Raw genomic sequence first — 26,075 nt, 5'->3', positions numbered from 1 at the left:
GAATCATTCCACTTACTTCTCGGCCGCTTGCAAATGACGCCGTGTGTTCGATTCCGGCACGATCCGGGCTTCCAGAGGCCGCTGTTGCTCTGGATCCAGAAGCAGGAGTTGGGCGACAGCACGGAGAAGGCCACTTCGTGAGACTCCCAATTGGTATACGACATCTCTGTCTCCTCGCTCCACACCAGACCTCGACCTAAATCACATCCACACACGCAAAACTGTTTAAACAAATGCTAAAGTGGAAGTCAACCATAAACATTTCTTGACAATAATATGTTATATGCAGCCCCACTAGTCTAAATATGGTATTCTGTTTAATATTGTGTTAGTGGATTATGAGTTAAGCAGCAAAATGTAGCCATTTTGCCATTTGCTGTCGAGTGAAGATGACATCACAGTTGCTCAGGTCTCAGGCAACGACCAATCACAGCTCACCTGTTTTCTGAAGCTGAGCTATGATTGGTTGTTACCATTTTCATGACAATAAGTGGCACAATTTCCGCCCCCTGAAAACGGCTGGATTTTGCTACTTAACTCATATTACACTAACGCTATATTAACCAGAATACCATGTTTAGACCAGTGGGGCTGCATAGAACATATTATTGTCCCCCCAAAAATATAAGGTTGACTTCCCCTTTAACAATCAGCTCTGGAAGATTAAATGTAAAAATATTGTACTGTAAAAAATGTACAGTTATAACCAGAGGTTGGTAGAGTAGCCAAAAATTGTACTCAAGTAAGAGTAGCGTTACTTCAAAATAATATTACTCAAGTAAAAGTAAAAAGTAGTTATTAAAAAAAATTACTCAAGTACAAGTAAAAAAGTATTCTCTGAAAAGAATACTCAAGTACTGAGTAACTGCTTGAACATAAAGTCTGATTATTATTTTTTAAACAATGCCATCAGTTAGAAAAAAAAACATAAAATGATGTGCAAATTCTTCAAATCATTAAAAAACACAAAAACTTACGCCTCCTCTCCTCTTTGCCCCGTCTCTCCGTGACTTGTTGTGTTCTAACTTCTGCCATGGTGCTAAAGCACGGAAGTCAATTGTGTGATTGACGCTAATATGCGAAGATGACGCTCCCTCCAAAAGCGAACGGTGCCACGTAGGGGAGGGTGGGAGGGCGAATCGGGGGTTGAATGGCTCTCTCATTAAAGAGCCGTTCAAAAGACTCGATTTGTTCGTGAACGCCATATCACTAGTGCCTAGTGGAAATGCTCCCACAAAGTCAGTCAAGTGGAGCGCTTACGTGAGAATACAGCAAATCTAATGTATGAATGGGCCGGCAGGTAACGACTCTAGTGTAGCCCAAGATAGCGGAGTAAGAGTAGCGTTACTTCTTCACACATCTACTCAAGTAGAAGTAAAAAAGTATTGTGTGGAAAACTACTCTTAGAAGTATTATTTTTTTCAAAAAGCTACTCAAGTAAATGTAACAGAGTAAATGTAAATCGTCACTACCCACCTCTGGTTATAACATAGGTTAAAAATTAAAAGTTCAAACAGAATGAATTTGCAGGATACATTTCAGATAACTGATTAACTGATTAATTAAAAAAATATAGTGAATAAAATAACTTTTTTTGGTCCCTTAACGCCTTCAACAATAAAGAGATTAATTAAAGGCAGAACATTGAACTGTTATACATTGCTTTGCACTTTTGCATCTGGTGAATTTTACCACAGAGAGGAAGATTGGCAAACATTGGCCGATTCAAAAAATATTATTATTATTTTTTTGGGTGGGCGGGATATTTAAACGTCATTGTAATATGTATGATTGTGTTGAATGTCAACCAGTTCAGTTTGTACCCCGCCCACTGCCCAAAGCCAGCTGGGATAGGCTCCAGCACCCCCGTTGACCCTTGTGAGGACAAGCAGTTAAGAAAATGGATGGATATATTGAATGTTATAAATGTATTTGTATTTCATTCAGTGATTCTATCAAACAGCGCTAGCTGGAGTCCAAGTACCACCAGTAGAACTCACACCACACTTTGAGAATCACTGAACTAGAGTGGCTCCTTCTACATTGAGGGCAGCTCGGGCAATGCCCTAAAATGTAGAATACCGAATACCGTATCATGATTCACTTAGGACATGATCATTGTCATCACAATGATGTTTATAAAGAGGATGTCCTTAGTCCCACAACATAATGCACCTGATAAACTAAAAATAAAAAAATCTCTCCAGTAACTAGTCCAAGCATTGACATTGTGGTCCAAAATGGATTTAAAATCCTCTGGTTCAAAGTCAGTGAGTTACTGATATCTGAAATTAACTTTGCAGACATGTGCTTTCACGGTTATGTAAGACCACTGTAATGAAAGCAGAGCGACATCGATCCGCAGCGAGCTAGAGAAAGAAAAGGAGGAAAAAGTGATTTGGGACCTTTGACGCTGACTCCCAGCCAAGCTCCGTGGGCCTGCTCGGCTGAGCTCTGGATGTGCTCCCACACAAACGCGTTCTCAGTCTCGTCCAAGATGGACAGAAGCTCGGCTCCGACTAGCAAAAAACAAAAGAAGGCAACACTTTAGGGCAATGAAGCCTTCACAACATATGGTACCACAAAAAAAGGGCTCCCGAACCTTTCTCGCAGGACATGCGTGCGTCCTGCTGCAGTTTGAGTCTTTGCAGGTTGAAGGCGTAACAGTGGTTTCTGAAGGACACCCAGGCCCAGTCGCCCACAGAGCGGGGGCAACTTCCCGGGTACAGCCACTGGTGAGTGTCAGGCGCATCTGCTTGACAAATGGCAGCATTTAATGGATGGATCGACTAATCTTGTGTTAGATAGTGGAGGTGTCCCTAATGACGCGGCTCCAAGTGTATTGAATACAAATAATGCTAAATTTGTATTTATGATGTCATTTTTTGCATTGAACTAACTTAATAAAGAAGGTGATACCCACCACTAATTTGACAGATGGCAGCCTCCAGTTTGGCGTCGCAGGGCATCATGGTCCACAGGCCGCTGGTGGTCATATGACCGCAGCCTGACAGCTGATTGGGCTCCCCGTCCATCCAGTTGGAATAGGGCAAGTCTTCCTCGCCCAGCCAGGTGAAACTTCGGTCCTGAGGATGTTCAAATGAAGCATTTTACTCACAACAACTTTAAGGCCACTGTATTTTGCCTTGTCATTTTTTTCAACTCATTCAGTGCCATTGACGTCTCTAGAAGTCAAATAAACTGTGCATTTTAAGTGAGTGGGCTATATTATTACAAATGACACAAAATTGGATGCATATTCTCCAGTAGATTACATCTTGCAGCAGAGAGTCAGTGGCCTCACCCCATACTTGTAGAGTGCGATCCACGCCGGCTTCCGCAAGCTGTTGATGAGCAACGTCAGGTACGCCTGCTGGACGGCATCTTTGGGCGCCGCCAGGGTCGCGTTTAAGGAGTTACACAGGTGGAGGGCGCTGGTCCAGTCCAATCGTTTCTGCACCACCTGGTACGTGATGCCACCCAGTTCCAAGCGCTTGGAGAGCGAGGCGGGAATCAGGGGAGGTGCCGCGGGCATGCCTGGATCTGAACAACAGGCGGCGTGACATCACTACATTCAAGATGTACGTGTTGTGTACAGTGGTACCTTCAGTAAGTTGTATTTGATATTGGGTGACATGTTAAAAATGAAGACAGTGGTAAAAACTATCCTATTCAAATACTGTGAAATATCACCTAGAGTGCCACATTGGGTAGGTTGGATTTGGACAGTTTAATAAATGTGATCCACCATAGCAAAATCAGTTAGAACTGATTCAGGTACATTCCGAAATATGAGGCAATAATGAATCAGTAGGTCAAACTTGTATGCCTCTTGTTGATTATTTAGTCTCATAGTTTCATTACCATTAAATAAACATTGTCAATTGTTCATGAATCTAATTATGTAAACGCTACTCAGCAAACAAGTCAATAATGATCTCAAAATGTGGCAAAACAGTCACTTATGACCTTGCTGTTGTCGTAGATATCCACACAGAGAATCCCCAATTGGTTCCCTTGTGCTAATATTGTACTCATTTGAATAATTCTACTTTATTATGAGCTAAAACTTGGTCAGAAATCTAAAAGTTTTTCCATAAATAATCACCAAGAACTCAAGCATAGCAACAATTTCTATGCTAGAGTTCATGACCCCAAAATACTGGCCTCTTATTGGATTATTGTTTTTTTGTTTGCGTAATGACTGCCTTCTAAAGGCGGCCATGTTGGCAGGGGCAACTTCCCCATCGCAGGCAATGCATGGCCATTGAAAATAAGGCAGAACTTTCTCATTTTGTAACCGATTATCATGACGCTTACTTTTTGTCAGTCCCAAAGCGTGAGTTATCAATATATATCATTTGGAGAAGAAAAAAAAGCCCCCACAAATATTACAACCTTTGAAAGGCTACTTACTCCCAGTTCCCTTCTAATAATTGTACACCGTTGTACACAACCGTATGCAGCAGACAGACGTCCACATTCGTGACTGTGACTCTCCTAGCTTAGCGTCGCCGTAGACGACGCATGTGAGAATGATGTAATGAGTAGCGTTTCTCATTGGAAAGCTGAGATCATAATCTTTTTGATTATGCTAGAACCTCATTTTTGAAATACACTGTGGCTGTTTTTCTTGCCACTTCACTCAAGTGGTGGCATAGCTTGCTGGTAAATCCAATTTTAGCTTGTAACACAAAGCAAAACAAAAAAATTATTGATATGATGGCATGTAACTGTAAAAACTGGTAACTTGGGTCATTTGCAAGTCAAGCTAGCTGTATTTTGGAATTACACACCTTGTTGTCTCTGACAGAGGTAGCCGATGCTTTCCGTCTCGCAAGACCGTGAGGCCCACATGCCCTTGTTCTTCTGCGGGTTGCCGTGAATCGTGGCCACGCAATTTCCCTGGTAGGACATAGTGAGATCATCAAATCTGGGAGGAAAAAAGGGGGCAAACGTATATCCAGTGTGGCCAGTACCGGGTTCTTGTCATGATGTGGCCCGTTGTTGTCGACCGGCTGTCCCGGAGCCCAGTTGGTGTAGCTGAGCAGGCCGGGCTGCGCCCATTGGAAGTGACCTTTGGCGTCAGAGCTGAGGCCGAGCCACAGGTCGACGGTGGCGTTAGACAGCAGGGTGGTGACGAAAGCTGTAAGGAGAGCGGACGGCGCGATGAAATGTTGCACACTTGTTAAATGAAATCATAACAAAATTGTATTACCTTGCTCCAAATAATTAGACACCACAGCCAAGACGCCTCCTTGCAGCTCACATTTTATTTTGGCCGCAGACCACGTGGCCCTCTTGGACTGCAGCTCAAACACTCGAAAACACTTGCAAAAACAAACAAGAACAAACATTTAACACATATACACTATACTATGTACTATGCTTTGTATGTTTTTTTTTTCTTCGTTTATTTTGTTTGTTTTTAAGAGTGGACACTGAGTCTGGAATAAAATTGAAATTAAAATTGAATTGAAAATATACTGATTGGTTTGGAAGCTAAACTCGCTGGTAGAATAAAGAAGAAAATTATCTATCCATCCATCCATCCATCCTGTTTTCATTTTCTATCCATGTATAGTATAAATATGTTACAACAAATCAAGTGTATTTTCTTTTATAAATTTCAGCAAAATTCTCATGAGTCTATAGCAAATAGAAATTTAATTTAATTTAATTTAATTTAATTCAATTCAGTTTTATACAATTTGACCCAAATGTTGATATGTATTAAACTAATTACAGATCTGTTTCTAATTACTGTGTGATACATTTTTTACAAAAATTCTCCAAAACTATTTTATTTTTATTTTTTTCAAATAAACCCCAAACAGTACATATTGTGATGATTACAGGACAGGCATTTTTGCACAAATTTTGCAAAAGTCTAATAACAACAATTTATTTTGATTTTAGGAAGACATTTTCCAATGAAAAAAAATCAGAATTTTTGGGGGGGAAATTCTACTAAATCCAGTGAATGTATGTACAGTGGACCAGCGTTATTTGCGTGAGATGGGGATCTGTGAATAATTGCCCACCAATTGCATTGAGAAAAAAATGATTATGATTATGATAATTCATTTTTTTTAAGCCAAAGATACCGGTACTTTGAATAAGCGCAGCTATACCACCAATAAGTGTTTTATACAAAAAATGCAGGTTGCCTCCACTCCAAAAAAGTTTTTAAAAATTCTGTGAGTAGGTACCGAACCGTAAGTATGCAGGGGTCCACTACACAGTATTTTTGTAGAAAATTGTACTGAACAACAAGCTTGCAAAAAATGTGCAAAACCGTCTCACAATTAAGGCTTCTTGTGTACCTTGCGCTGATACGAGGCCCAACCTTCGGGACAGCCTGACGGCGGGTGTGGGGATGATGGCGTCGGGGGGGCTGTGCCGGTAACGTTGACCCTCTTGCAGATGTACGGTAGGTCAGAGTGGCACTTCTGCTCAGCCCAATCGGCTATTGAACAACCACAAATATAACTTCTTTACAGTATAGCAAACACTTGCCAATTTGCAAATCAAAATGACGAATGGCACAATATCTTGAAAATGTAAACGTATCAAGTCATGTAGTTCAAGTCTCATGGATACCAAGTCAAGCTCAAGTCAATTAGATGAGTATTAGCCAAACAAGCCCCAAGACGAGTCATTTGAATCGATTCTGGGCTTCACTGTACATGATACAAGATCTCAACAGTGTGACTCGTTTCACCTTTGCTAGCAGTCAGGTGCACACATCTGCGGTCACGACTAAGGGGGCGTGGCCTGCCGGCAGCCCAGGACACATGGTTGAGCACAGAGTGGTCAGACCAGCGGAAGCGTCCGTCGTTGTCGAAAGTGTGAAGTCCCATCCACCAGTTATCACCCTCCACTTTTGTCATCTACAATATGTTAAAAAACAAACAAAAAACATCATTTTGGGATGTTATGAGACTTGCAATGAACTTTTTAGTGGTGTTTTCTTTGCCTGGTTGAGTGTGCCGGCCAGGAATTTCTCCTCCTGCGCAGAGTGAACGGAAGCCAGAGATGAATCAAACCATGAGCAAATTCTCTGGGCCTGGTCCCACGTGGTGCGGTGGTCGAAAAACTTGTACTCGGCTTCCTGAAAGCCGATCCATTCCGGCGAAGTGGTGCCTAACAAGCGAACAAGATCGCGTTATAATATCAGACTGATGATTCTCATGTGCTGCAAGGTCACATATAAGATAATGCAATAACACCGACCTTCAGCGGCTTCAGGTTCCTTCTCAACCCTGCCTAAAAACATAGAAAAACAAAGAAGAACACATCAGTTCGGTTTGGTCTGACCATTTGATATATAGTAGAGGGCTCAACAGTCCTAAAAATGTGCTAAACAATCCTAGGAAATTATGTAATGGAATATGGTGTTCTACTCCAGTCCTGTAGGTGGTGGTAATAAGTATTGAAAAAGTAGGTTGCTAGCCCACACTTGGCCTCAATGCAAGCATACTAACCTTAAAATCCGCTAAAAATAATGACGTGCTAGAATTGATGTTCCCCCTGTCTTGTGGCAGAAATGCACATTATGAACGCGGGAGCGACAGCAGCACTAATAACGCCCTTGCACGTGGGCAAGGAAAGCCACAGTTTCAAACTGTTGAACGCGACAAACAGTCTAACTCACAAATACAAAATGAGAACGCTAGCAAGGAGAAGATGCTAACACTGAAATGGAAAGAAATTAAGAAAAGATAGAACTTGAAACCCACATTAATACAACTCCTGATGCCACTCATTAGGCCACACCCCTTAAATGCACACATGCAACACAATAATGCTACTGTGACCAAAAAGTTTTTGTTTTTTTTTTTAGAAAAAAACCAAACTAAAAGTGCCAATTAAATCAGCCACCCGATTAATCGTGGGCTAATTAATAGCATTCCAATTCAGGTCAATGGTGAAAATTGTATTAAAAACGTCTTTTTTTTCAAACTCATAAGTCAAGGTAGCACTGCATAAAAAAAAATTCAATTTTGTTGTACCTCGAGGGATCTTGCAGATCCAGTCCAGTTGAGAGTCACAGTGCATGGCCAGCCAGGTCATGGAGCCCAAGTCTGCTGCAGCGCACTGACGGACATTGTAGTAGTAGCGGCCAAAATTCTGGTACGTGACCTAGTGATCAGATTTCAATGCATGTTTATTATTATTATTTTGTAATTGTTTTATTTTTTTAATAAGTATCAAGCACGTACAGCCAGCCCGTCACTCCACTTCCAGCTGCCATTATCCATCGGGTTCCTGCGGTTCAGACCGATCCAAAACCAGTGCTGCTCGTGGTCCTCGGACTCCCTGTGGGTCACATCGTCATCACTACCACTGTCATCATCATCATCGTCATCATCATCATCATGGTTCACAAACCCAAAGGCCTCGTGCAGGACTTGGAGAACAAAGTGCTCCTCGTCGGGGCTGCCGATGCTCAACAGGTCGGCGCCGTGTTTGCGGCAGAACAAGTGAGCCTGCAGCCAGCTCAGCTTCTGATCCAGTTGCGACCAATGAAACACCTGCACACACAACACCATCACTTATAAAGGAGTGGAGGATGGCATGTCTGATGGGAAGTTGGACATGTTGGTTCAATGGCCACAATTATTTGTTTACCATTTTGAGGCAATGGCCATTTTGGCCTGTCAACCATTTTGGGATATAGACAATTGTGGGTCACTGGGTATTATTGGAAATGTTAAAAATGTTCATCATTTGGGGAATTTGGACATTTTGTGTGAGGACAAGCGGTTAAGAACATGGATGGATGGATGGGGCGTTGTCATGATGGCTCATTGGCTATGTTGGGACATTGCCCATTTACCCATATTGGGGGGCTGGCAGTTTGGGGGCAATGGCCATGTTGGTGTGTAAGCTGCATTGGGGCACATTGGAGTGCTAAAAACATCCTTGGAAGACAACCCATCATAAAAAAGGCCAAGCTTACTCAAAACTACAAATACAGATAAACACCCCTGGTAGAAGTAAATCACACCCTTCATTCAATCATAACAACCTTGTAACAGTGGCGCAGGTTGCTGTTGCTCTTCCAGTCGTTGGGGCAGGAACCACTGAGGCTGGGCGTGGGCTGGACGGCGGGAACGGAGGGCTCGGGACTCAGGGTGGCATCTTGGTTCTGGCGGCAGATGTATTTGGCCTTGGAAGTTGCGCACTCTCTCACCTCCCACAGGCCGGTGGCCGAGCCGGTCGCCATGGAGACACAGCCTCCTCGGACGCTGACTGAAAGACAGTAATTTTAATGTGAGAGGTGTACGCTTGGCCTGCCCCACCCACATGTGACCCACCTGGTTGGTCTCGGTTCCAGTTGGTGTAGGACACTTGGTCCCCGCTCTGCCAGTGGAATGAGCCGGGGCTACCCTGGTCGTGCAGGCCGATCCAGAAGGAATCATCCGAACGACCAAACACTAGACTGTTGGCGAAGGCCTGCTCAAACCTTGCGGGGGCAATTTCAAGGCACATTAGGAGGCAATTCAGGGGGAATTCCTAGATTTTGTGGCTGCTACCTGTTGGTGATGGTTAGGAGCGACGCCTTGTTTTCCTCGCATGACTTCCTGGCTTCGTCGAATGTCAACAGATCCTCCGACACCCAGTAGCAAGATGGACTGTGCCACTTCCAACCCTAAAGAGGGGGAACACACATATCACTATCAATGCATCAGTCTGATATGATTTGCATATTTTATAAAGCGTTCTTTCACTATTTGGATAGGGACAGAGTCCTGCCGCAAATAAAAATCCACGGGTCTACCACCTTTATCGTAGTTCTTTGGAACTTGTGACCACTGCGATTGGCTAATGTATGAAAGAGGCAAGTCTTGGGGTTAAGTCGCAAATACAAATTTCCCATCATTCTTGTAAACAATGAACAATAACTCACTATCAGTTCTTACTGTCTTCACAATAAATTAGCATAGGAGTCAGTCAAATCCTGATAATGAAAAAAGGCTGGAAAGGAAACATTTCCTATCGATACTAACAATCTGTGAGGAGCTTAACATTTGCTGATAATCTAAACGCCGGCCTAAAGCATTTACTTCACATTTTTTGTATTTTACCTTTTTAACTTGGTAATGCTGTGTCAAAACTTGCACATTAAAATGTAAATTTATTTTTGAAATATTTATCAGTCTTAATGCAATGAAAATGAGCAAATATGAATATTTTATGTGAAAGCCAATTTACAGTGTGTCAACAAATTGCAATTTTAAGTTAGTCATTGTCCTCCTCCTTCTTTTCCTTTCGGCTTTTCCCTTCAGGGGTCGCCACAGAGAAGAAAAGAGGCACTAAATAAAAAATTCCATTTTGGGTCTTTAGACTCTAGCACAGGTTTCACCTGTTCAAACCTTTGAGACCACAACTGTGGGTACAAAGGAGTGCTTTAAAAAAAAGTACCGGTAACTACATTGTACATTTATAAAACTAACTACAACTAACAATAATTATTGCAAAATTTTCTTCATGTTCATCTTTGTCAATTTATATCACATATTAGTTTTCGGAGTTCATTTTATATGTATTTATTTTGGTATTTCAAGCAGTTATTTGGGAATTGTTGTTTACATTATTATAAAATACTTAGTGAACTTTTTTTTAAATCTTGCACACATAAATACTCCATATAAAAAACTAAAACTAATACTATAAGTAATATAAATTTAACTAAAATGAATCATTTTTGAAAAATAAAAACAAACAATCTCACACTATCAATTAATTGAAACTAACCGAACAAACAAAGTCAAAACAAAATAATAATAATAATACATCACGGTAATGAAAAATCCAAAACCATTATAACACTGGTTGAGGCAAAAGAAATGCTGAGTCACTCTCTTTCAGCTATATAAGATAAATGTAGTTGTACCATCACCGCAAAGTACACACACATACAAAAAAAAGTGACCAGAAATAAAGCTCTCTTTTCTGGAATTTAAAAACAATATGAATTGTCATGCTACAAAAAAAGAATGAAAGAATGCATATTCAAAACTGCGCCCCAAAACAGACGCAGGCACAGCATCCAGCCAGAGACAGGAGGTCATCGGGGATGAGACAAACGACACTTTTTCACGCCAGAGCGAAAAATCCAAAAAGCAAAAACCACCACCTCCTTTTAGCATGTGCACGCAAACCTCAAACCTTCAAGCTGTGACGACGCATTCTTCGTGTCTCTTGCACTACTCTTGCACTTGAGGCTGTGACGCGTTCAGTGAAATGTAACACCTGCTTTCAACACCAGCTGAACGTCATGCAAATAAAAAACTGAAAACGCATGTACAGCACATCAACACAAAAATTTTAAAGAAAATCTTTGAATTAAAAGAAATATTCAAGTGTGCATTTTTTAAATTTAGAAAATAATAATTTTCAAAAGACTGATGAAATATGTTAACTTTATATACACAGTATAAGCACTGCAAAGTTATATATTCCCTTGATTTAGCTATTTAACAGGTACAGTGGTGCCCCCCAAAGCAAAATATTTTGAAGTGGTGTATTCTAATGTGAAAAATAGTACTATAATGTAGCACTTTATAAAAATATACAGAAATGAGATCATTAATTGGAATGTAAATAATTAAACTCTTTTTATCACACTTTTTGCTTCAATTCAATTAACATTAGGCTGCTTCTTTTGGTGTGGCTACCTGGGGTCAATAATAATAAATAATAATAAAGATAGAGCTATACATAGAGCTAGTCCAAACTTATTTTGCCCAATATGCATTAGTGAGAACATTCTGCTAGTGGACTTAAAGGATAAGTTATTTGATTGTTTGAAACACAAAAGGTTCAGTACAGTATAATTACCTTTGTTGTATGTTTAGTTTGACAGTAAACCTTATCTGGAAGTGGCATTAAACAGCTTGAAGCGTTTTTTTTGTTTTCACTATAGCCTTGTTCTTGATTACTGTTTAAATTTAACATTTTTTGTTTTATTGTATAATCTACCAATAACCTATTTACAAAATTCCAAATACTGTAAAAAATCAGGGCATTTATTAGCAACAAATGAAAAATGGTCAAAAGACCAAAAAAGGTCTAGTGTTATCTTAGTTAGTGTTTATCTTATCTTGTTGTGTTATGGTGTTATGCTATGCTATGCTATGCTATGCTATGCATGGCATCTTAGTGTTGATTACATTATCAATTACAGTAAAACAGAACAAAGTAAAAGTAAACTGTAAAATATTAACTATAAAATATGATTGATAAAATTGTTACAAATTCATGAATATTTGTAGACTAAATCCAAGAGTGAAACTTCGCTTTACTGTTTAATAAACTGATACTTTTATTAGGATAAGGGATCACAAATCCAACAGGAAGTGCTTCAAATTGGTTTCAATTTACAAATGTTTCTTCCAGACAACACAGATCACGTTCACTCCGCATGAGGGATGCGTCTTAGAAAGTCATCAGCTTTTTACTTCTCCCTTTGCCCAAAAAACTTTCATATTTCCACGTGAGACTTTATAATTATTTTTTTGATGTACAACAGGAAAAGTTGAGAAGGAAGCGTTGTTAATGTACTCAAAGCGCCACCTTCAAGCAACTAAATGTGCATGGGGGAGAATTCGAGAGTTCCATACAGCCTTACTGGGAAATTAATTATACAATAAAAAAAATACAGTTTTTGGTCATTTATAAGAACCTTTCAAGTCACTTTTACTTCATTAGTATCAAATTTGAAGCATTATTCCTCCTTATTTGTGTCGTGTTGCTGCTCACTGAACAGCAACAAACACTGAAAACAGCTTTGTTAGCTTAACCATCACGTGGCACTTTCACTTGTTGTTTCACATGTTGAGCTCAGTTGGAGACAAACTAGGCCACGGGGTGAACCCCTGTCACATAACCACCCTTGCCCCCCTGCATCCTGTGAACCACAAGTGGAAGAACGTGTGAACATCATGGGCCACATTTGATTTTTAAAATGGATAGATTATAAATGAGGTAAAAAAAAAAAGTTTAAATCTTAGGTGAAGTATTTATGCATGTAGTTTATATAGAAATTGTATATGAAAGCTGAATTGATTGAAATGTTGAAACGAAAAGAATGCGAGACTTGAAGAATTTGTATATTTTCTCATCTAAGTAATTATAATTACTTAACCAATTCTGTAATAATATAAATATTAAATTGTTCATTAAAGTTTTCAAAATAGTATTAATAATTCATCTTAATTCTATTTATTTAACAATTACTTTATAACTGTGTGCCCAGCGATTGACTGGCAACCGGTTCAGGGTGTACCGCCTACTGCCCGAAGCCAGCTGAGATAGGCTCCAGCGCCCCCCGCGACCCTTGTGAGGACTAAGCGGTTAAGAAAATGGATGGATGGAATTACTTTATAAAATAAAATGTTTTTTCTTATTTTCTCTTGTATTTAAAATAAATCAGTTAACCAATTTCACAATATGTGAGTAAAGAAAATAACAAAAAAAAATTATAAATACACAAATTCAAGGGGAAAAAAACTGATAAGTGGATGGCAGACTTTTCATAATGTAAATATTCGGTGAGCCAGATTAGAGAATATACTTCCAAATTATTACTCTGTCCACTCATGCCCTAAACAGGAACTTTTTGCAACTTACAAATCACGCTAACACGTTTCCGAGAAATACGCCTGAGTTGGACTATTTCAGGCCCGTCGAGTCAGCGACGGGAGCGTTTTGTATAGGTCGCACATGTGGACGTGATTACGGGGATGCAAAATCAAAGACAGATGTCTGTGTGAATTCTGCCCACGTGGTATTTGATTCACATACTGTATTCACGCTGTCCTCACTGACTGTGCATAAGGGTCACTTTCCAAAAGATACCATAAAAGTTTGACGGGCCTAGTGGTATTTGGGAGAGAGGGGGGGGGGGGGGGCATTTGTGGGGAAAATGAGGTCCAAGGTGAACGAACAGCTGGAGCACGTATAACAATAATCTGGCTCCCAACGGACCTGCAGACTGTCAGTAGCTGCACACGGCAATAAAAGGCTCAATTCGGACTTAATAGACATGGACGCAGGTATGCTGTACATAAACATTGAACCCACTGTGTGCCGTGAACAAATTTTTCCAAAAAGTGTCTATTTCTTGCTACTCCCGGTTGAAGTTTACTGTTAAACTAAAAACTAAAGAGAATTACACCTTCTGCATCTTAAACAAACACACAACTTTACCTTCTGCTAAATCAGAAGAAGATTAATGCTAATACAAACAATAAATGCCATAAGCCGGCTAATGAATAGCATGGATAGTCACAGTGTTATAACCCTAAAAAGCAAGGGACGTTTTAGCACAAACGGTGCAGCAACACATGCAGACAAAGAATATTACAATACTCACAGGCATATATTATTTTTCCCCTGCAAAAAATAACAAACATTACAGCTACTTCCTGAGTCACTTACAGCAGTTGTTGCAACTATTCGCCTTCATTTATGTCTATATTATACTTTGAGGCCAATTTATGCACACCACAGGGAGCCATAATGAATTATCAATCATGGTGAATAAAGTCTTTAATTCTTCACATTATTTTTAAAAGTTTTTTTGTTTAAATAATGTGCTCTATGCAGCCCCACTAGTCGGAACATGGTATTCTTATTAACATTACGTTTGTGGAATATGAATAAAGCAGCAAAGTCCACCCGTTTTCCTCCATCTCAAGGGGCGGCCATTTTGCAACTTGCTATGGGTCGACTGAAAATGACATCATAGTTGCTCAGAGCTCAGCTAACAACCAATCACGGGCCAGCTGAAGCTGGTTTTTACCTGAGCCCTGAGCAAATGTGATGTAATTTTCAATCGACAGCAAGTGGCAAAATGGACGGCCGCTGAGTTGGATAAAAATGGCTGGAATTTGCTGCTTAACTCATATTTCACAAACACGGTATTAATCAGAATGCAGTCTTTAGACTAGTAGGGGCCTTTACAATGTATTATTGTAAAGAATTTTTTTGGGCTGACTTACCCTTTAATTATGATATTATTATATGTATGTTTAATAGAGTATCCCAAAAAATTAATCAACTCGTGTGTTTATACATATCGCTACTGTACATTTTCAATGGCTCAACACTTTAAGGCATTTATTTAAAAATGAAATGTTGATATTTCAAAATGTATGTAATACAAAGAAAAAAAAGAAAAAAGAAGAAAACAAAGATAAAATGTAAGTAAAACTGTATTGTTTTATCTCATTGGGTTAATTTTTGTATGATTATACTCAATGGGGAAATTTAATTCACACTAATATTACTACTTCCCTTTATGTTCAAAATTAGAAAATTTTCATTATTATTATTACTTTTATTATTACCCTTACTAATATTAACAGCTTTATTAATCAAACTATGATTTTTATTCCCTAATTGCCTTTACAACCTTCTACAGGCACATATCAATAAATTACCGGTATCATAGGAAATGTTAACCATTTCAGACAAAATGTGAAGTGATTTATCGAACATGTAACAATCCCATTTTTATATAGCTTTTGATGTAATACTGTAATTTCTTGAGATGTTGAATATTGTGCTTTTATTAGCTGTTAAGTTAATTAAATTCAGTTTTCCACCAAATTCTAATGCAGGGGGCCAAACATACGGCCCGTGGGCCAGAACCGGCCCGTGAGGACAGAACACAAACAGTAGATTTCAGCAAATATATTGTTGTTACTATTTTTGTCCACTAGATGGCACACTGACAGACACTTAAATGACATTCTGAAATTTGGCACTTACTTTTTCACAATTTTTTGTTAAGAAATTTCGGAATTTTTTCCAATTAGGTAATAAATGAGAATAGTTTCAGAATGTACATGTAATTACTTACATGTGTCATTATTTATATGTTATTAGGGAACGAACATACTGGTCCGGCCTACTTGAGGTCAAATTTGGGTGAAGTGACCCCTGAATTAAAATGAGTTGAACATCCCTGGTCTAATGCATTAATATGGATCTGTACGACTTAAAAGTCTGAGATACCACATATGGTCATTTGTCCTAAAAAGTGTTTTAAAGCGGAAGTTGAAACGAGTCTCATACTTGTTTGCAGTCTTGATGCTGAGGTTTGCCTTCGCTCTTGGTAGCGGCCTTCTTGCAGATGGCGGGCAGAGTCAGGTTACACGGGCTGTCGTCCCAGCGGCCCTCCTGCGCGTGGAAGCGACAAACACATACAGCTGCTGAGTGTGTACGAACACATACACACGCATGTGAAGATTGGAATCATCAGGGGATGGAGGTGGCGGTCACTCACGGTTCCCCACATGGACACGCAGTCTTCCTGAGTGTTGCGGAAGTTGTTGGGTTCGAATGGGTGCCAGTAGGTGAAGATGACGGGCGTGTGGTCGCTCCAGTGGAAGTCCATTTGCATGGCAATGTCGTGGAGGCCGAGCCACAGCTGCTCCGTGTCTGAACACCCACACACATCATCGTTAGGAACTCACACATAGACAAACAGCAATGTGGCGCTCGGAGGGAATGTTAATGAAACGCAGAAAGTTTGGACGGAGGATGTTTTGAGTTCATGGCAAATGGAACGAAGGATGACGGGAATGTGTGGTTACCGCGGCAACCAGAACGGAATGACCAGCATTCTCAAGTGACAGTTAAACAATGACAATCATGTCTGCAAATACATTTGACAAAAAAATGAGTTCAATGATTTGGATAAGTTACAAACAATACACTAACTGCCTTGACTGACTAAGATGAATCAAAAAGCATGAAAATGTCTCAAGGGCATGGGCTCAAAACATTTGCACCAGGGTCCTGAATTCTCCACTCCTGGTTATATTCTCGTTCAGTGGTCGCAAATTGTATCTTCTTGGTCTGAGCAATATACTTGCCAATATACCACGAACCGACATGAACCCTAATAAAATGTCATATGAATCGCACCACATGCCGGTCTGCGGTCCACATGCAAGTGCAAAGCTTTCTGCAGAAGAGCAATGCGCAAACTAGGGAAGAGCATTTAGCATGTTTGCCTGTCCCCGTAACTGTCTGGTGTTCTGCTACAACAACAAGGAAATGTGAGTTCCTTATTCAGATAACAGTGGATTACGGAGCATTACATTTTAGGTCATGGCCACAAGCTCCTTACCAGTCTTCAAAGACTGGACAATTTGGACTTCTAGCAAATTCTTGTGTGGAAAAATGTTTTGAAAAGTCAAATAAAAGTGACATCATAAAATCAAGAAGTTTTACTTTTAATTATAACTTTGTTTAACTTGGTTGTATGACAGTTCAGTGTTCAACTTTGATTTAAAACATTGCTAGTGCAAGTATAAAGGTTTTATGATACTGAAACTTGAAACAACACAATTTATATAATTTCCTGTTGGAAAAATTAAACCAAAAAATAATGAAAACGAACTGAACAAGAAAAGAAGGATGGTGAAAGGCACCTGACCTTTCTTGATGTTGCGCAGGATGAACTCCATCTCGGGCAGCGTGTGAATGCTGACCAAGTTGGCCTCCATCTTCTGGCAAGCTCTCAGCCCCGCGTCCCAGTCGCCTTTTTCCGGCACCAGTTTGTAGCAGCCCGCCTGGAAGGCCTGCCAGCCCACTTCGCACTCGTACTTGTCGTCGTCCGCCCACGAGTCTGCTGGGACACCAGAGATGTGATGCCATTCGGGTTCCGGAGCTTGTTATGGCCACCCTGATAGTGGTCTGACCGGTAGTAAAAGGATCCAGAGTGGCGTTGGGCCTCTTCTCGCACACATAAGGGCGACTGTCGGAACAATCGCGATTTTGCCAACGACCCGCTGTCTCGGTCCTGATCACAACGCAGTTCTCCTCGTCTTCGTGGTTCGGTTGGTCTGCGGAAGGAAAAGACAACGCTATCACAGATGGGACTTTCGGGATGGAGCTTTTCACTATGATGTCACACATTCTTTAAGGTGGCAAACACTTCCGTGTCATTTGACTAAGGCAGATTGATTGACAAAAAATACATATCCACGCACCTCCTACCTCTTCACACGAACAGGGACAAGACAACATTTGTCCATTCTAAATCATTGCACATACCGGTACATTGCTAAAAATGTGCAAAAACGGCTCTTAATTGGCACAATCTTTAAGTGGACACGGAACCCCTGTAAGAAGCTGGCCAGTACGAAGTTGATTTCTCCTGCTAACCTTTTGTTTAGCAGCCAAGCGCAAATTGCTGACTCGACAGCTGTGTGTTGTTGCTGCATGCCTAACAGAAATTTTGCGTTGCTACATGTCTAAAATGCCACCAAAATTCATAAGCACATTCCTACTCTCGTCCATGTCAACTTGTAAAAGTAAAAAAAACAGCTTTGTGTTCATGTTTTTTCCTCATAGGATGTCAAGCAAATCACAAATACTGTGCCAATCACTTTTATATTATCACAGGTTGAGGTAGACAAAAGTAGGAATGTGCATAATAGGCATGTTTTGGTGACGGTTGGTCAGGGTTGGGGTATCCAGGTCCAGAAAGTAAAAACCCTGCCACAGATTGGCTCGAGCCACGGGTGCTGCTACTCAACTGGCATGTAAACAAGCTCGTCTCCACCTGTTGATTAGAAGTTCCTGTGACTACAGCCAAACTGATACAGGGTTTTTACTTTCTGGACCTGGATACCTCAACCCTGCGGTTGGTCACTGTTTTCAGACACTACGTGACAACAGAACATGACAAAACAAGCCAGGAAACAATACAATGCTTGCCTCCTTCCATCGATGACGTTGACAGGTTGAGATGGGGGGGGGGGGGGGGGGGGGGAGCAGGCCACGCCCATAAAGTGGGCGGCACAAAATATGTGAAATGTAGTCATATAAAACACATTACATCACTAATTTTTCAGGGGGGTGAATTTTAGTGCTGACATCATTTACATATACATAAATATACATAAGTGGGAATGTTCATCTGTCATTTTTCACAAACACACATTTTTCTCATCGATTTCACTTTCAGGTCAGGTCAGTGGTAATCACTTGTTTTCCACCACCCTGCTGCCTACCTTTTACAAACTGAAAATGTCTACTTTTCGACAAGCTAACCTTGCTCCCAGTTAAGGTAATTCAGCGGCGATGAGTCGGCCCACTGCCAGCCACCGTTGATGTCCAAGTCGTTGAGGCCGATCCACAAAGAGGCGCTGTAGCCCGTCAACAGGCCTTTAAAAATAAGCATAAGAACAACTTTAGGACCAAGAACCATAAATCCCAAAAAAAATTCATTTTGAATATAGTAAAATAAAATGAAATATTAATGCTGTGGGTGGCTGGAATTTCACTAGCGGTCATGATTTCTGTCATAAATGGGTGGAGGCGCGGAGACTCTGAGTCATCTGAGTGGCGTCAGTGGGAGTTGGGGAACGCGGGGGGTGGGGGTGTTGTCCTCCCGCACATTTCCTTCACGTCATTGGTGCGTAAAAACGTCAAAGCTTGCAAACAAACCATTGATGTAGGTCTGCTCGTGCAGCTTGGTGATGCTGAGCAGGTCGGCTCCCTGTTGCTGGCAACTGACGCGGGCCTCGCTCCACGACAGCGAGGCCTGGAAGTTGAACTGGTAGCAGCTGTCCGTCAGTGGGTCCGTTTCCCAGAAAGTCTCGCAGCCACCGTCTAACCGGACAAAACACGCCGATTAAGTGACAGAAAGTCGGAAATGGAAGATAAGAAAGCGATTGAACAAGGTTTGGAACATTTTGGTGCTCAAAGGGTATTAAGGGGATCCCTCCATCTACAATAACAGTACTACTCAATCCGTGTTTAACTCACTGTTGACGGGACAGAAGCCCCAGCGCTCATCTTGGGCGTAGTCGTACGTGGTGGCGCACCACAGGTGACCGTCCTCGCGCCCGATGCTGGTGCAGTTGTGAAACCACTGGCCGTCGTACAGGAAGGGCAGGTAGCAGGGGCGCCCGTTAGAGTTGCCCTGGATAGTGTAGATCTCTGAGGAGCACACGATCAACAGAACGAGAGGCCGGTTAAAGGTGGAGTTTGCAGTTGTCAAGCTGCTAGCACTTCACTTCGAGCCACGGCTGCTGCCTTGATCGCATAGCTTATTCATGTTGCAAAGTTGCCAACGTTAAGGGCTCTATTTTCGTGACGGGTGAAAATGCTGCATGGCGCAACTCTACGCAGAGGCGGGTTAGACTCAGTGTTGGTACTTTTGCAAATGAGCGCAGGCTGGCGGATTTGCAAGTGGGAGTGCTGAAGGGGGAACTTGGAGCACAAAAATTTTTTTTTTACAGTAATACACTCATTTTAATCATATGTATATTATCAATATACAACTGTCAATCACAAGAATGATAACTGAAACCTGTGGCCACAACAGTAATGAATAAGTGTAACATTTCCACAGACTTTTTTTCCCATGTGTACACATTTTTCTGCGCAGTGTGAAGAAAAGGACACGAGAGGGAGAACGCACTTGAAAGACCAAAAAGGAGGGCAGACATATTTAGCGAGAGCGAGCGAGAGCAAAGATTTCCTCTGGGCTCCGACACTGACTGGCATTCTTCCTCGTCTGACTAACATCCCGCGTGACCTTGCTCAAGTCTGACACTTTGCATTGTCTAGACAGAAAAAATGAAATTGAACTCTACAGGTGTAACCAACGTTAAAGCCCAGGACAGACGATTTTGAGTGGTGGAATATATATGCATGTATTTTTGTAGCATTCATTATTTTTCAAAATATAGATCTCAATTATTTAATTTCCAATGTTTTGAAATCCCTGCAATATTTTAAAAACAAAAACGGAAGGTAAACCACGATGGTAATCGAAAACGCAGTAATTCGATTTATTTTATTTTTTTTCATTTTGTGTTGCACCTTGGAGTCTGTAGCGTACTTACCACGATACGTCTTGGCGCACAGATCCTGTTTTTGGCCATGCACACTCCATTTGGAGTTTGACGTGGAGGGCGTGGACGCGTTGGAGAACGACGGCCAGGGCAGGTAGTTGCTGAGGTCCTCTAGAACTTGGCCGCAGCTCCACGTCCAGCGCACCTTGGGCAGCTGTCGGTCGCAAGTGTACACGCTCAGAGGAATGCGCCCCGGCCTTGAGGTGACAGAGGCGCTATCGTTGCCGGCGGTCACACCCAGACACAGCGAGGAGCCCAGGTTGAAGAGGCGACCGCGGGTCACCCACTTCCAGCGCTGGCCGGCATCCTGGCAGGACGTGGACAGCACCAGGGAGCGGGCGTGCACCCCCAGGCACCCTCGGGTGCCCTCGTGGAAGAAGGCAAAGTCATCGGAGTCCAGCGGCTCTGTGGAGGAAAGCCACAAGTCAATACCGTGGATGAGAACATTCCATGTGAGCTGCCGGAAGGATCAATTCATCCGATAATGGACACAGGACGCTGACATGCAGTAGTGGGAAGTAACAAAATACAAATACTTTGTACCTGTACTGTAATGACTCTCAAACATTTTACAGCAAGTTACATAAATTTTATTAAAGTACAGAAGTTGAATTTATATACTTTTTTTTTTTTACATGTGTATCTTGTACAAAATTTCGGAACTTTTGGGACCTCTGCAGACGCGGCAAAGTGATAACGTGTCAAGTGGAACCACATGCCCCCCCCCCCCCCTCCCAAACTCAACCTGGAATTTCTCTGTTTGTCTACGTCAGCTCAAGAGTGTTAGGGGGGTCAAAATTGTATTTTATACACAGCCTAAATCTAAACGTTTCCATTTGGATGGAATACAAATACACTACATATACTGTATATACACACAATAAGCCATAAATATGTATACGCAGATAGACAAAACACACAATTCCACAGCCATATACATCCTAATGTCTCCTCCTACAGGCCATCGCACAGAATGCAACTGTTGAACTGAATGCCCTTTGATTGATGCTGGCTCTAAACAAGGCTCATGTATTTTTTCAAGGGTTTTTCTCTCATATTTTTTCCCTTTACAATTTGGGTTTTGGCAGAGTAGACTCGAGGCCACCGTGACTACACGACTGTGTGTTTGTGTGGGCAGCACAGACAAGACAGAAGGGGGAAAAAAAGGTCTTAAAATGCTAAAATATCATACACGTATTCCAAAATATGCTCAAATGCAGCGCGCAGGAGCCGAGGCTGAAAAGACGACCAAAGTGTAACCCTCAGCATTCCGAGCCAGCAGGCTCCTGCGAGAGGCCAGGACGTTAGAAAGCATGAGAACCATCGCGGCCGAGCCAGTTACTCGGTTGTAACACATTCCCCTCTGAAGCCCCTCAATTAGCCTTCTCTCGAGACAATAAAGTGGCACCGTAAAGGCAGCCTGCAAACTCTGTGGGAAACGAGCAACACGCACGGTCTAATAGGCCCACTTTCCTTTCATCTTTTGTAGTTCTTTTGAATTCGGTGTCACATGGCAAATCATTTCAGGACGTGACCTAATCGGGATCCTCACCACTGGGTTCCGACATGGCTTCTTCTTAATGTGTTCATCTGTGCGGAAATTAATAACAATTTGGCAGTCAACAGCAAAGCCCTATCTCGGCCGCCATGCCACATCCACCGTGTGCGGTAAAAATTCACATTTTTGGCAATTTTACATCATTCAAGTGTTGAGTCTGGCCAACTAACTGCATGATTTTTTCTTCAAATAAATCCGATTTTAAATTACAACTTTATTTTTATTTTTAAAAAAATAATCATTTGCATAATATGAGTTCTTTGAAAAACCAACAAAACTTATGAATTTGAGTTGTTCGGGCAATTTTTTTTCTTTGAGCAAAATTTCGGAATTCAAGTGCTGAATGGTGGCGATGAACTTCACTTCACTTCACAACAAGTAGCAGTTTGACAGATTCTTCCAAAAAGAGACCTCACGCTCTTTTTGGACTCATGTTTTAAGGTGAATCATTTGACTTTGCCATACTTTCACATTGAAATGTCACATATAGACCGGCCTATATTTGTTTACAATCTGATGATAATTCTTTACCAGGAGTTTCTCCATATTTTCTAACACTATGGGTGTTTTATGGCGACTAGTCAAGCTTTGTGCCATGCCACACCTTATGATGAAAACACACAACTTTGCCGCCAATGCTTCTCGCATACATGATATGTATGCTTGAAGCGTACATGTGTTGCGTTCAATGCACCAGAAATAAATGGGACAGGCAACCAAGCGCTTGTCAAAAGAAGCTGCCGCAGCTGACAAAGCAATTTGGAGCAAAAAACCTCAAAAGACAGCAATGTGGCAAGGAAAAGCGTACATAATTGCGAAACACTTAATCCTGCCGAGAGCACTGTAAGCTTTTCAAATTCCTCAATGGCAGAAGTTTGGGACGACTCCGCTGAGGGATGGCCAACAAGCTGGGGGGGGGGGGGGGGGGGGGAGGGTTGGAGGGGGGTGAGAGCAAGAAAACAATTTTTAAAAAAGTCTAATGGATGATGAAATACAGAGAAACAGAATGAGAACTTTCAAAAGCCTTATTTAACAAAAGCAAAAACTCTTTCAAAATGTCCAATGGCTGCTTGTGACGCTTTTCTATGGCAAAAATAAATAAATAAAATACATGCAACATTATTTTCCCGTTACAAGACTCTCCCCTCTGAGCTTCCGTCAGCAATTTGGAAATATGACTTCATCCACATAAAAATTGAATTTTCTTGCCTGTGTCATTCAAAAAGCAACTTTTCTTGTAAGAATACAACAACAAAATATTGGTTTCACAAATAATACACTTAATTACAATATACTGTATTTCTCAAATTGTTGTATATTTCTGAACAATACATTTTACTGTCCCCCCGGCCCTCGCCAATTATTTAACTTTTTTTCCCCTAAAATATATGTGATTTTGGGATTATTTTTTTCATAATATTATGGCCTTCTTAGAGAGAAAAAATCTGACTTTATTCTTTTTAGAATGTTTCTTTAAAGTACTGTATTTTCTTGAAAAACTACATCTGTACTTCAGTAAAATTAATTTAACCCCCCCCCGCCCCCCAGAAAAAGAAAACTATTTGAATCCCATAAGACCAATATTACAAAATATTACAAAATAAGTTTTTTTTTTTATAAAAAAAAAATAATAATCATGACTATTATGGCCTTCTCGAGAAAATAAATCTGACTTTAGGCTCATATTTCTGTAAGTTTAGTAAAAGCTTTATGAGATATAATATCTCTTTTTCAAGTGACCTGAACAAGAGTCGGGTAATATTGTTACTTATTACAACAAAAGACAAACAATACAATCTTGTAATATTACAACATAAAGAAAGTAATAATAAAATTGTTTTCTTGAATAAATACAACTCTATTTGCATAAAAAGCAACAGCAAAAATCGGGTATTTTTCTCTCTGCAAAAGTCCGACCGCATGCAAGAATGCTTTTTGTCTGATTCTAAGCTTTTAATGCGTGTTGAGTGAACAACAAAGCCATGTTGTCGTCTTTTGGGAAGGGTGTGCAGATGAAGAAAAAGCTGCCGTGTTAGTTAGCCGTTGAATTAGAGAAAGCAGCTGCAATGAGTCACGCTGCACGTCCCGTTTGTCACACAACATCTCAAATGTTGTCCGCCATCCAAGCGTCTGCGAGGCTTCCGGGAACGTCGGCCTCTCTTGGCGTGGGCCGAGCAAACGAATGGTGACGCGGCCAATCTTTGGCTCAGAGTTCATCTGGATTGGCCCATTCCCGCTTCCAAGATGGAATGATGTCCACCCAAACCCTACAACGTCATCCAGGGCTGGACTGGCTATCTGGCATACAGGTTAGATGCCCGGTGGGCTGGAGTCTTTTAGAGTTCATACGGTGCTATTTAATGATCATTTCCCTCCAATTTACCCCATGAGACCGGCCCAAAATCTAGAGGGTGCAGCCCATTAATCCATTTACAATATAAACAGCAAATTGACATTAATAGCAGAGCTACATGGCTGAGGTAATCAGGAATGGGGCTGGGCCAGCGGGCCTAAAACAAAATGCTGCATCTTATCACGCTTCTCATACGGCCAACCTCGGTGCGGCAACGGGGTCACTCACAAGCTTCCCCGCGACGGCAGCGTTACCGCAGGAGCCCGAAAAGGACCCAAGTCCTATTGTGAGGATGGCATGTGGTTGTTGGTTGCGGTTTTAGCTCTCAGTGACAATTAGCTCTCAGAGCCAAAGCCACAAGAACACGTCGCTTCACTTTTGGACGCTGCACTTTTTTTTTCTCCCCATTGTCAGCATTTTACGAAGGGTACCAAAATAGCTTATCCGTAACGACCCTAAACACTTTTTGGCATCCTTATGTTGGTATACCAACTTCTTTGCTGGCTAACTAAAGTTAAGGCAAAAATATCACAAGATTTAAAATAACTTATTTTTCATTTTTTAAATAGATATTAGGAAATTCAAGTTTTTCAGAAAAAAAGTTAGTATGTTATTAATGTCAGGTGTGGGGTGGTGACGGTGGTGGTTGGGGTGGTTGTCCTTGAGAGTAGTTGTAATATTGAGAAAATAAAAGGTTTTGTTTTTTTGGGACAAAATAATTAATATTAGAAGACAAAAGTTTTACGCTTAGGAGAAAAAAATGTTTTTTCAGGAAAAAGTAGATATATTGGGAAATGTAAGTCATTTTTACAAGACACAGGTCAATTTTATTCTTGTATTACTATGACGACAAAAAAAAAAAAAACACAAAACTTTTGTCCCCAAAAAAATCTGACTACGGTATTCTTGCAGCACTGTGACTTTTTTCCACAAGAAAATAAAACATTTCAATCTCATCCTTTTATGCTTCTTCTTTTTTTGATACTCCTGTTTTTCATGGAAAAAGCATATTGATGGTTTATCTGTGTTTTTTGAAGAACTTTGTGGATTATTCATTCATTGATTGCCTCAATGCATTTTTAATGGGCGTAAATTATATGCAGATTTTTGCTATTTTTCTAGTCAAATCTTGTTATAACATTGTTACTTTCTCTTTATATTCATAATTGTAATACTTTTTTCTAGAAAAAAATCATGGCTGTTTAATTTTTTTTTAAATATTCTTGGAATTTGACAAATCCCATAATATTATTATTATATAATATTTTCT

The 26,075-nt window shown here is 40.8% G+C and overlaps 1 protein-coding gene across 1 annotated transcript in view; it reads right to left on the bottom strand.

The window, feature by feature from the left end:
• The window catches only part of mrc2 (mannose receptor, C-type 2), a 33,622-nt gene that overhangs the window by 2,498 nt on the left and 5,049 nt on the right, over nucleotides 1-26,075 (bottom strand). Inside the window, exons 2-27 of the mRNA XM_086060260.1 lie at nucleotides 20,886-21,299; nucleotides 19,801-19,974; nucleotides 19,480-19,644; nucleotides 19,084-19,197; nucleotides 17,727-17,870; nucleotides 17,462-17,653; nucleotides 16,304-16,458; nucleotides 16,093-16,197; nucleotides 9,543-9,658; nucleotides 9,324-9,472; nucleotides 9,035-9,258; nucleotides 8,395-8,537; nucleotides 8,226-8,322; nucleotides 8,016-8,145; nucleotides 7,237-7,269; nucleotides 6,980-7,146; nucleotides 6,725-6,893; nucleotides 6,327-6,469; nucleotides 5,219-5,330; nucleotides 4,980-5,146; nucleotides 4,797-4,905; nucleotides 3,305-3,543; nucleotides 2,924-3,086; nucleotides 2,603-2,752; nucleotides 2,406-2,519; nucleotides 17-196 (exon numbers count right to left, since the gene is read on the bottom strand). Coding sequence (XP_085916386.1) covers nucleotides 17-196; nucleotides 2,406-2,519; nucleotides 2,603-2,752; nucleotides 2,924-3,086; nucleotides 3,305-3,543; nucleotides 4,797-4,905; nucleotides 4,980-5,146; nucleotides 5,219-5,330; nucleotides 6,327-6,469; nucleotides 6,725-6,893; nucleotides 6,980-7,146; nucleotides 7,237-7,269; nucleotides 8,016-8,145; nucleotides 8,226-8,322; nucleotides 8,395-8,537; nucleotides 9,035-9,258; nucleotides 9,324-9,472; nucleotides 9,543-9,658; nucleotides 16,093-16,197; nucleotides 16,304-16,458; nucleotides 17,462-17,653; nucleotides 17,727-17,870; nucleotides 19,084-19,197; nucleotides 19,480-19,644; nucleotides 19,801-19,974; nucleotides 20,886-21,299 — 4,068 coding nt within the window. The remainder of the gene's footprint in view (nucleotides 1-16; nucleotides 197-2,405; nucleotides 2,520-2,602; nucleotides 2,753-2,923; nucleotides 3,087-3,304; nucleotides 3,544-4,796; nucleotides 4,906-4,979; nucleotides 5,147-5,218; nucleotides 5,331-6,326; nucleotides 6,470-6,724; nucleotides 6,894-6,979; nucleotides 7,147-7,236; nucleotides 7,270-8,015; nucleotides 8,146-8,225; nucleotides 8,323-8,394; nucleotides 8,538-9,034; nucleotides 9,259-9,323; nucleotides 9,473-9,542; nucleotides 9,659-16,092; nucleotides 16,198-16,303; nucleotides 16,459-17,461; nucleotides 17,654-17,726; nucleotides 17,871-19,083; nucleotides 19,198-19,479; nucleotides 19,645-19,800; nucleotides 19,975-20,885; nucleotides 21,300-26,075) is intronic.

Source organism: Leptonotus elevatus, chromosome 1, assembly GCF_054856555.1.
Source record: "Leptonotus elevatus isolate MCC_2025b chromosome 1, RoL_Lele_1.0, whole genome shotgun sequence".
NCBI classification, from domain to species: domain Eukaryota; kingdom Metazoa; phylum Chordata; class Actinopteri; order Syngnathiformes; family Syngnathidae; genus Leptonotus; species Leptonotus elevatus.
The sequence above is the reverse complement of the archived record's forward strand: the minus strand, read 5'-3'. Positions and strand labels throughout refer to the sequence as shown.